The sequence below is a fragment of the Spermophilus citellus genome (genome assembly GCF_964194105.1).
Source record: "Spermophilus citellus genome assembly, chromosome: 1".
Lineage (NCBI taxonomy): Eukaryota > Metazoa > Chordata > Mammalia > Rodentia > Sciuridae > Spermophilus > Spermophilus citellus.
In genome coordinates, this window is record NC_138182.1 from 93,739,629 (window position 1) to 93,751,843 (window position 12,215).

At 36.9% G+C, this 12,215-nt stretch overlaps 1 protein-coding gene across 6 annotated transcripts in view; it reads right to left on the reverse strand.

The window, feature by feature from the left end:
* The window catches only part of TNFRSF19 (TNF receptor superfamily member 19), a 90,715-nt gene that overhangs the window by 62,075 nt on the left and 16,425 nt on the right, over window positions 1-12,215 (reverse strand). For all 6 annotated transcript variants that reach the window (XM_081289344.1, XM_081289339.1, XM_081289341.1 and 3 more), the window contains 2 exons: window positions 11,680-11,782; window positions 9,377-9,487 (listed from right to left, as the gene is read on the reverse strand). In XM_081289344.1, the coding sequence (XP_081145470.1) occupies window positions 9,377-9,487; window positions 11,680-11,748 (180 nt within the window). In that variant the 5' untranslated portion in view covers window positions 11,749-11,782. The remainder of the gene's footprint in view (window positions 1-9,376; window positions 9,488-11,679; window positions 11,783-12,215) is intronic.

Genomic DNA, 12,215 nt, shown 5'->3' on the forward strand with positions numbered 1-12,215 from the left:
CAAAGATTCTCCTTGATCAAACTCCAGCCAAGCTCCTCTGAGCCAGGTTTTCCTGAGACCTTGTCCTCAAGAGCCCAGTTAAGTCAGTTTAGCCAGAACTCCCTCTCCTCCATATCTGGTCAGGTCCCTTATCCTCCACCATCCCCCAGGTGATTGTCTGTTCTGGTCACCCAGGCCTATCTTAGTAAGAATCCTGTTCGGTCAGTTTTGCCAAAATCCCTGCTGACCCCTGATGCATTCTCGGTGATTTTCCATCCGCTGAGCCCTAACCTGTCCCTTGGCTACAGATCCCCAGTTGCCCATGCTGTATTCAGAGGTAAGCCCAGTCCTATACTGTGGTCTTTCTCCATATGGCAATAGTCCTAAGTCAAATCTATTTTGCCACGTTATTTCCTATCTCTGGGTTTTTTGGACCTTTCCAGTTTGCACTGGAGTTCTTTTGTCTTCATTTCATAAGAAGAGATGGGAGGGGACAGGTGAGGGAATGGAAGAGAAAAGAAGGTAGAGGAAAAATAAGTCCATCACTGGTCTAGGCTTTAGAATTAGATATATCATTTCATTTTTATGGAGCATGGTCTAGTGTTAAAATCAATGGTAGAAATACATCTTAGCTTTAAAATATCATCGTCTTTATTTTTGAGATTATGACATGGTATCTAAAGAGCTTGAAGGAAATACCTAGCACTACCCCAAATCCCTAAGAAGACTTTTTGGTGAATAAACTTTCAGGTTAGAACACTATACACATATGTAAAATAATAATGCAATGAAAAAAAGTGTTCCTACTTCCTAAAATCAGAAGGGTGCCATCTTTGGTGTCTGATGCTACCCGCCCCCGACTCCTTCCCCCCAAGGCCTGTCGCTGTCTCTCACTCATAACAGGCCAGTGAGTGAGAAGTAAGTGCTGGTGAGTAAACAAATGGATGTACAAATATTGTTGAAGGCAGCTTTTCCTAAAGACTGACTTTGTTTTTTTTAATTCCAGGGAGCAAAAGCATGTGAAGGCCACAGGAGTGGTTCCTGCTCGGTCAGGCCAAACAGTCCTCCTGTGCTGTGGGTCCGTGGGGTGGGGAGGGGTAGGAAGGGGGTGCTGGGTGGGGGTGGGGTGAGCAGGCTTCCTTATCTTGGTTCTGGATCCAGCTGGGCTGCTACCACCCACCCCAGCTGGCGGCAGCAGTAGCTCTGTCACTATGCCCAAGATTTTGAAGCCACATTTGGTGGCTGTCCAATAGCAAAATGACTCAAAGAAAACAGTCTCCCCAAATCCCCTTTTCTCTTTTCTCTCTTGGTAAATCCAGCACTTAACAGAAACATAGGTGAGTCCCCTCCTCCATGGTGGAGGTACAGTTTTCTCACACCATGGGGGAGAACCTCATGAAACCACCCCCACCCCCCCACCCCCCCCACCCCCCCACCCCCCCCACCCCTCCCAGCAGCATTCAGGAATCTTATTCTGGGACCTCAGGTCAAATGCACTATTTATTTGTACAGCCAATATGTTATTAACTTTGGTTCTCTGAACTTTAAAAGTTAAACGTTAAATTCCACATTTGGATAGGAAAGAAATTATTTGTGGAGAAAATCTAGGACACGCAAATGGAAATGACAAATTAGATTTATGTGGCCAGTGCTTAGAAATCAACTTTTTAATTTCCTTTAATAAAATAACACCAAAGAGATATTTCCCCCCAACTTAAGAAAATCTCTAGTGGAGTTTTTTTTTTTTTTTTTTTTTTTTTAAGAAAAATTACAAATGAGAGCTTGTTATTATCTGCCAAACATCCCTGGGCTTGATCAAGTGTCATTAAACATAAACAAAGTGAGCAATGCTGTAATTAAAAGGCAGAAATAAATCTTTTTTTTTTTTTAATGGTTGCAAATTATGTGGGCTTTTGGTGACCTTCCTCATATGAGTAAAAACTGTTTTCAAAAATGAGACATCTTTAAAAACATGAAGTTAGACATGTACCCTGTAGAGGAAAGTATGTTGTTGTTTACAAGAGTTAATTTTTTCACATTAACTAAAGTCATCCCAATAATTGGTTAGAAAAGCTTACTTTGAAAATCATGCCAGAGGCTTGAAGCCTGTTTCAAGTGGTTCATGCAAAAACTTGTTTCCTGATTTACTGCTGTGAGGCGATCATGTTAAAAGCACACTGTTGGCATTAACACCATGAGGAGGAGGGGCTTGGCGCATTCTAGGCAGTAAGAATTAAAAGGCTAATGTGGTTACTTTGGGAAAACAAAAATCATCCTCTCCCACATATCCCAAAGCTAGGTTTATTTTCAAGAGCTGAAAAGATACCCAATGGCCAAGTAATGCTCTGGGGCACAATAATGGATCAAAATACCCACCAGGTGGTACATACGGAGCAAGGTGGATGATGTTTGTCATTTTTGACTCCAAAATGTGGAAACTATTCTCTATCATCTTTATTATAAACTTTCAAAAATGAAATTCTATAGTGGAAGAGAAATAAAGTAAATATGGCTCAATGGGACAAAAATCCTCCAAACAGACTCCAAATGGCTCAGTGACCTGTCATATATTTTCCCAAAAATACTATAAAGCTAACCATTTATTAAGCTGAATGACTAAAACGAACCTAAATGAGAGAGAGAGAGGATATTTGGGGCTTTAGGGGAAAGAGACTGGGAACCAAATAAGCTGATGAGATGAGACTGTTCAAAATGCCACAGAGGGAGGGACATCCTCTGGTGCGAGCAGTGTGGAGGAATGGAAGCAGATGGGTGTCAGTGTCCAGGAACTGAAGAAAGTGTCCAGAACGGCAGCTCCACCTTACACATGTGTTGTTAGGTCATCATGATTTGTATAGGTCTCTGTTTTAGAAGCTGGTTCTCAGCCAGAATTCTAAAGCTCCACCATCCAATTCACTACCTAACCTCATGGGGGAACTTTCCTTAAATTTCATCAATCAAAATGAAATACAGTTAAATATCTAGTTTCTCAGTGAAACTGGCTAGTCACATTTCAAGTGTCCAAAGGCCACAATGGCTAGTGAATCCCATATTGGATGGCAAAGATGTAGACCCTCATGGCAGACAGTTCTAGTGAACAGTAACATACTAGAGAAGCATCAAAACCAGAAAGACCATTACTCTCAAGTGACCCCTACCACTCCCCAAGCCTGGCACTATTATTAGCAGTGCCAATGCACACATCAATTAATTCCTTGGTGTCTGTTTCCCCATCTATAAAATGGGAGTAATTATAATACCTATTTAAGATGTGTGGTGTAAGGATTCCATTATTTAATAGACAAAGATCACACAGATAGTGCTTGGCCAATACCATCTCTTTTGGATGCATGATACATACTGCAGTTGAATGATACCTATGACGACATAACAACTAAAGACATATTTGAGAGAAAGTCCATTTTGTTATGTTAAGAGATGTTCATCTTTTATTTTTTTATGTTTTTTTTTTAAAGAGAGAGGGGAGAGAGTGAGTGAGAGAGAGAGAGAGAGAGAGAGAGAGAGAGAGAGAGAGAGAGAGAGAATTCTTCAATATTTATTTTTTAGTTTTTGGCGGACACAACATCTTTGTTTGTATGTGGTGCTGAGGATCGAACCCGGGCCACACGAATGCCAGGCGAGCGCGCTACCGCTTGAGCCACATCCCCAGCCCCATGTTCATCTTTTAGATGAACCTAATCCAAATGTCCAGGTTTTGTGAAAGGTTCAAATAAGTAATCTGTAAAAAGTAGCCAACGTAGGGGAGAGCATCGATGCACATCACCAATGTATGGCCAGGGCTGGAGCTGCTGTGCAGGCTTCTCCTTGTCTAATAATTAGAAAGAACTGAAAAGAGGCCAGAGATCCACTGACCACACATCAGTAGGTGTGCCAAGGACACACTGTCTCCAGGAACACGATTCCAATCATGTTTTAGATGGTAAAACCTAACTAACAATGGGTAAGGTAGCCCAGACATTTCGAGAAAAAATAGAATTGAATGCCTTCCAAAGAAAATAATAATTAGGAGTAATAAAACCACAGATGGAAAGTGTAACTAGGCCTGCTTACCCAAAGCATTTCCAAGCTTTAGTTTTAAGACACAGATACATGTTTGCATCTGAAAGAACCTGATGACCTAGAAGTATGCTCTTATAGACCTAGACACTGGGTATTAGGAAACAAACAGTTTAGTTATGTTTAATAGAGTGAAGCAAGTAAAATAAGGATGTCAGCATGAAAGTTATTTGAAGGCTCTTGTGTCTGGTGAAAATGCCCTTTTTTCCCCCTAAACATAAAGAAAACTTTAGTTGTGGATATCAATAATTTGATCCAGCTTTTCTACTTTTTATAACCAACTTTAGAATGTTTTCTGTTTACTGTGTCTTCAAAATTTCAAACACCACAAGTAGCCAAAATTGTAAGTCTCGGTTAAAAATGCAAGGACTCTCAGACGCATTGTTTCATTACAAATTAAAAGGTAGCCCTTCAAATTATATGTTTAACATTCCAAATTAAGAAATATATATGTGTATGTGTGTGTGTGTGTGTGTGTGTGTGTGTATATAAAATTTATAAATAAAGTTGTCTAAAAATATCTTAATCCTAGTCAAAAGAATAAATTTTCCCTAAATATCTAATGCTTGGAAGTGATATTTAACTCATAGGATTTATTTGTTAATTTAAGTGATTATCTGATTTTAATATACTGCTAGCTTTTCTTTTGACTGAAACATATACGCTATTGTTAAAGACTTAAAATGTACCTTGGAAAGAAGATAGCAATTTAATGAATGGACTATGTAGAGCTTTCTAATTCCTAAGTAATTGCTTACAAAAACTCAAGCTCTCTGCCTTGATCAGTTAACTGAGAAATAAAAATGTTAATATTATTTCTATGTTGCATCTTAGTGTATGAGCCAGGTTCAATTACTAATTTTATTTACTGTGAGCTAAAAATCAAGATTAAAGACTTTGCAAAACTCACTATTCATACTATACACAAATTCATTAGTTTTTATATTACCAGATTTAAGTGTTACTCTCCTCCCCGCTGAAAAATAACCTGAGGTTGATTGATTCATTCATTCCTAGGGTAAAAAGTACCGTGTGTCTGTTGGGAGCTGGGCATTCTTAGTATGAGAATGAGGTTGAGAAGCTGGGTGATCTGTGTTGTTGCCCACAAGGCAGACATTACTAACATGATGTATCAGAGTTGTACCAGCAGAATGGTGAGGGCTGCCACCTTTTCATCGATGCCAATGAAATAGGATTCAATCACTGTTTCAATATTTGAGGAAAGCTGCTAAGCAGGGAAAAATATTTCTTCTGGATATCCATGGAAATATGATACAGAGAAACTATTATGATGTTCTTAGAAGATAGATTTCTAAAAATACTATAAAAATTTTGTTTCTTTTTATTTTGAGACAGGGCCTCATTAAGTTATCCAGGCTGGCCTCCAACTCGCAATCCTCTTGTCTCAGATTCCTACTAAAGAGCTGGAATTACAGGCACATGCTACTGTGCCCACCTAAGACTTCATTTTTTTAAGAGCAGCTTTAGTTTCACAGAAAGAGGAAGGCACAGAGACATTGGATGTATTTGCTGCCCTGCTCCTCCTCCCACATACATAGCCCCATTCATTATCAACATCCTGTACTAGAATGGTGTATTTGTTACTATCCATGAAGACATGAATGTCACCTAAAATCTGTAGCTCACATTAGGGTTCAGACTAGGTGAAGTGCATCTTATGGGTTTGAACAAATGTTCAAATGCAAAGTATTTTTACTGCCCCCCCAAATCCTGTGTTCTGCCTATTCATGATATTAGATGAACCTAATCCAAATGTCCAGGTTTCATGAAAGGTTCAAATAAGTAATCTGTAAAAAGTAGCCAATGTAGGGGAGAGCTGTCAAGGGGGAGGGCTATAAATCCCTTCCCTTTGTATCTGGAAAGCACTGATCTTTTTACTGTCCCCACATTTCTGCCTGTTTTAGAATGTCCTATAGCCAGAGTCACACGGATCTTTTTTAGATTTCACTTAGTACTATGTACTTAAGGTTACTCCATGTCTTCTCCTGGCTTGGCAGCATACATTATTTTTTGTTATCTATTTCTGTTTTATTCTGCTGTGGTCTAAGAACAGGCATTATATGATTTCTAGTCGTTTCAATTTGTTAAGGAGTATTTAATGATAAAAATGCGGTATCGCTTGATGAAATTTCCATGTGAGCTCGAGAGATATGTGTATTTTGCTGGTGTCAGATGAAGTTGTCTGTGGATGTCAATTATATCCAGTTGACTGACGGTGCTGCTAACTTCAGCTATGTCCTTAAGTGACAATCTGCCTGTAGAAGTTGTCCATTTCTAACAGAGGGGTGGTGAAGTCTCCATCTATAATAGTGGATTCATCTTTACACTTCGATCAGTCTTTATTTCTTCTTCATTTTTAAAGGATAATTGTATGGGGTACAGAATTCTATAGATTGGTGGTTATTTTCTCTCAACACTTCAAATAGTTCCCTCTCCTCCTCCTGCTCCCTCTGCTTTCCTCCTGCATGCTCTCTGAGAAGTCAGACGTCACGCTCATTGCTGCTCCTCTGTAGGTAACGTCTTTGTTCCCCTAGCTTCTTCAGGACTTTTCCTTTAATTTTTGTTTTTCCTATAGTTTGAAAATGGTATGCCCGTGTACAGGTTTTTTTGGGTGTTTATTTTTCTGGGTGTTCTCTGACCTTCCTGGATCTGTGGTTTGGTATCTGATATTGATTTGTAGAAATTCTAAGTCATATTGTTCTAAATATGTCTTCTGGTCCTTTCTCTCTTTCTGGTTTTCTCATTATGCATGTTCATGCCTTTTGAAGCTGTAATATAATTCTTGGATATTTTGTTCTTTCTTTTTCAATCTTTTAATTTTTATTTTTTTGAGGTTTCTATGGATAAATCTTCAAGCTCAGAGATTTTTTTGGTTAGCAATGTCCAGTTTACTTATAAGCTCATCAAAGGCCTTCTTTATATCTGTTAGAGTCTTGGATCTCTAACTTTTTTTATTTATTTTTTATTCTTTCTAAGGATGTCCATGTCTCTGCTTACACTGTCCATCTATGCTTGCATAATATCTATTTTATCCATTATGGCATATTAATCATAGTTGTTTTGAATTTGCTGCATTTGATTCTGACACTTTCCCTCTTGCTTCAAATTGTGCTTTTTTTTTTTTTTGCCTTTTAGTATGCCTGGTAGTTTTTTGTTAAAATCGATATCTGATGTACAGGGTAAAAAGAATGGCTATAAATAGGGCTCAGGTGCTGTGGAGATAAGGCAGGAGGGGAGGGGAAGCATTCTATATTTCTGTGATTAGGCCTGTGCCCCTGGACTGCAGAGTTCACAAGTATTTCAAGTTCCTCACACTCCACCTTATCATGGGACACAACGGACACGAGTGGGCTGGAGTTGAGTATCTCCTTTTCCCCAGGTCAGTTAGGCTCTGGTAAAACCCCAGCAAGTTACTCTCTGGGAAACTGGTTTCTCCCCAGGACAGTCCTTCTTAAGAATAGAGTGCTCTGGCATGTTTTCAGAATTGTTCCTTTTCTTCTCTCCCTGCTGGAAGAATGAAGTGAGTTTTCTGATATTTACTGTGAGAGTCTGATTATGTTGGAGGTAAAACAAAAGCATGTAGGTCACCCTCTGACTGGCTTCCTCTGGAGTTTTGAACTCTGGGAATTTTCTATACCTAGGCTCTGGCAATTTGTTAGTTCAAGTTCAGGTTTTCCTGCTCCAGTACTCTATCTAGAGTGCCCAAGGAGGCTTCTGCTGCAGTGTATTGTGATTCTCTGTATCTGCCCAACTAGGGACAGTAGTTTTTCCTATGACCCTACTTCTCTTACAGATCGGAGAAGAACTGTTTTTAAGAACTGATTTTTCAGCTTGTTCAGTTTTTATACAAGCTCCTAACATGTGGGACTTATAAATTAGAAAAATAATTTTGTTTTTCATTTAAAAAATCAGGGCTGATTGGATCATCATCTTCTGGTCTAATAATTTTAAGGTTATATTCTCCAGATTCAAAGGATAAAGAGAAGAGAACAACTTCTTAGAAATAATTTACTCATCTCTTAGACTCTGGAAGGTTTCATTTGGACTTTCACAGAGATTTAGGAAAAGAAGGTCTTTTCAGGGATAGAAACATCCTCAACTATTTTCCTCTTGGCCCTATGGCATTTTTAACTACTCAGTTCACTGATCCTAGGTAAGTATGTCTGCTACAAATGAATCTTTCCCCATCCAACCTGGTAAAACCCATGTCTCAAAATGCAAGTTACTACAATCAGTAGAGATTGAAAAGTATCTATTGAGATACTATAATTAACTAGACGTTAGAGAGCTTGAAGGTCAGTCAGTTTCAATCCAAATATAAAAGCTCAAGACACTGAAAGCCACTGCTCATGTAACACAACAACCATAGAGAAAAGCCATCTACCACCACCTACTTGTGGAATGCATGTTTCTTTGTTTCCTGCTGTTTATAGGTCATTGATCAAAAATCTACAAAAGACAAGACTCAACTTTAAATAATGGTAGTCCTAGAGGAAAAGAACTTCTCCTTTAAAAGTCATTTTAAATAAAAAGAAAAACCTATTGTCCCCTTTCTAACAGGAAGGTTTTGATGTTTCACTTAGAACAAAATATTACACCAATTCTTAACTATCAGTAACATCTTCCAAAGATCAAAAAATAAAGCAAATTAATGCACAGTTCTGAATAAGCAAGACTGTGAAATATAATAAGCCCTGCTATAACTCACTATTTCTTAATCAATATTAGTTTAAATGAACATATTTAAAGTACTCCTGGAAGTAACATACCCTCAGAGTAATAAGACTAATAATACTTGAGTTGTCAAAGGAATGTTCAAAATTCTGGTTTGGAAAAGAACTGCTACCTTGGCGCATCTTTATTTAGGCCAATGCTGGACTGTCTCTTGACTAGCAATGGTAACATTCAGTTTAAGAAAAAGAAGCCCCAGTAAATGGTAACATCATCATTTTCTCTTATGAATGCTTTAAGTTTTCAGAAGAATATTGATTTTTTAAAAAATTAAATCCCAAAGACCTTGAAAATGTAATTCATTCAATGAAACACTATAAACACTTAATTATGTAAACCAATAACATTTGTTGAATTTCAGTTTTTAGATCCTATCTATCTGGGCAAGGCACATGAATCAAAGGTATTAAAATGGGAATTGTATAATATATGACTAAATGACACAATGAAACAAGAATTCTGTCAATAGTATCCAAAACTTCACTAATAATTAACTGAAAGAATTTAGTTCAAAAGAATGCATTTTACAAACACAGATACACAACTTTACCACATATCCAGAATGTACCTTAGACAACTCCATGCCTGGCCCACACTGTTTGCAGAGAATGCAATTTCCAGACTGGTCCCGGAATTCCTGTTGTCTGCAGTCTCCGGTTTCGCAAATGACTTTACATGACTGGGAATAAAATGTTTCACAAACATTATCTTAAAGTACTTTCATTATATTGTTTGCAAGAAAGGAATAATATCTTCACCATTAGTCATATAATCGCTGAGAGTAAATATCAACTTAGAGTGAGGTCAATTTAATTTTCACTTTAAAAAGAAAAACCACTTTCTGAGTGAGTCAGTGGAACAAGTAAAATCAATAAACCTAATAATTATTTTCTGTATTCCAAAGAATACAGAATATTCATTCACTCTTTATAGAATGGCGTCCCCTTTTCTTGGAATTAACTACTTCCTCTAATATTCTTCTGAGGACTCAGGATAAAACTGATCTGAGGGATGATGTTTTTTCTAAGACAACATATTAAATAATAGCCCTGTAGAGACCTAAGGTCCTTTTGCTACCTAAAAAATCTGAATTAAATAACCAATTTTTTGATCTTCAAGAAATATAAACATACTTAAGTATAATAAATTGAATAAGTAGATGGAATATATGCATATAGCCACAAGAACTTGCAATTATCCTTGAGATAAATCTGCCATTTGGTTTTTATGGAGAATTTTCAACTTTTCCAGCTGTACGTCATTAACTTAGAGATCATAAAAAAATATTATCTGGCAATCATGAGACCAGTAAAATGCTTGATGATGGTAGCTGTGGTGTTGTAGATGATAAGAATGGCCAAATTCTCTGAATTCTTCAAAGCCAAAGTGCTACCTATACATGAACTTACATCCTTACTGATTATACAAAGTCATTTCCTGGGACCTAGCAATATACTTGGTTCATAGAATACGCCTTAAATGAAGTAACCACCCTTTGGCAAAAAACAAAGGATGTGGATCATTTTCCAAAATAAGCTTTTTTCCTCTTATTTTACCAAAAAAAAAAAAATAAGTTCACTTTATTTCTATCATCCTTCAAAAATGTGCTTACCTGCTTCTTAACAGATAATATTTTATTAAAAGTGTTGGAATCAATAGCATCTCAGGATTGGTCAAGACATTCAGTTTTGTTTTCCTAAATGAAAATGAAAACCTTAGGGGGTACTGTGGGAACAGACACTGTTGTGTCTAATGCCTATCACACATAGGTGCACAGAAAATTGTTTTTGATGCTTACAATAAGGAGCAATCATTCTCTAAAAACACCCTTACCAAGTAGGAATATATGTAATGATATCTACCAGCCTCCTTAAATAAAGTCAAAGTCTGAATCTCCATATCCAGTGGGAGGGAAAGTGCAAGGTAAGGGTTGGGACTAGAAAATTCTTGGGGGTTAAAGGTCTAATAATCTTGTCCTACCTCTTTTAACTCCACCTAACTACCATATTGGTGGACTGATTTTACCTAAAGAGTAGGAATTTCCCTTTTTATACAGAGACTGTAATCTCTTTGAGAAAGAAATTCTACAACCTCCCTCCTAGGCCATTTCTGCAACGTGTAACAACTTTAAGGAACAGAAAGGAAGTTTTCCTTACATCTACACAGATCCCAGACTCCAATTTGATCTCATTTCCTCTTAAATTGTCTTCCATGAGTTTAGGTACTGTGTTCCATGCAAATAATTCTCTCTATATTTGTACATCCTTGTTAAATCTCAACATTAAATAAATTGAATACCTTCATAGATCTTTTGTCACACATTCAAACACTAAAATTTCCTATATGCCTTTAATACTTTTTTTAAAAAAAACCTTTATTTTATTTATTTATTTTTATGTGGTGCTGAGGATTGAACCCAGGCCCTCGCATGTGCTAGGTGAGCAGTCTACCGCTAAGCAATAACCCCAGCCCATGCTTTTAACACTTTTTGGGACCAAGATGGATATATATATATATACCTACATCAAAATAATAACTTTCAAAATCCATTTTAAAGTATTCATAAACTCTAAGTCAAGGACTCCAAGTCAGAATTTATGATCTTGTTGGAGTCTAGGATGTGTTAGAGACGGTGTCTATAAATCCAAGATTTATAACATAGCAATTTTATGACTTCATGTAAGTTTAAATAAAATAATTTCAATACTTGTTAAAAATTTCACAGCTTAGCAGCTACTCTTTCACTTAATAATCAAATGCAAAAATGATCAAATGTAATTTGAAAGAAAGGAAAATTGTATGGGATGAGAAATAGAAAACGATCTTATATGAATCTTTTACCACATTCTTAAGAAAGGAAAGTTTACTTACCAAACAGCCTAGTAAAAGCATAATGGTGAAGAATGTTTTCTCTTGGTTTAGTGGTACTTTTAAAGCCATTGCTCTTATCAAATGTAGTTATCCCTGAAGAGTTCTAAATCAAAGATAAGAAAGATACAGTTAACACCAAAAGCTTTAGTGACTAGGCTCTGTATTTGCCCTATAATTTCTACCATTTTCTATATGTGTGAACTACTAAATATTCCTTGGGTTTTAAAAGGAACCACTTTAAAAAAAATACAATAGACAATATGTAATTCTTTAAAATTTAAAATTTAGATGATGAGAATGGTACTGTGCTTACTCACATATTACACACATAACTACTGACTCTGAATTCTTAGGTTATACCTGTCATTATTTTCTACTCAGGTCTTTACAGTGTCCAATCTTTTTCATATAGAAGAGAATTACATTCAAACAGTGATTTATAAACCTTCCATTTATATGAGTTCAGGCAGTGCCAACAGGATAATAACAGTGATAAAATAACAACACTTGCTAAGCGCTGTGAGCCAGGTACTATT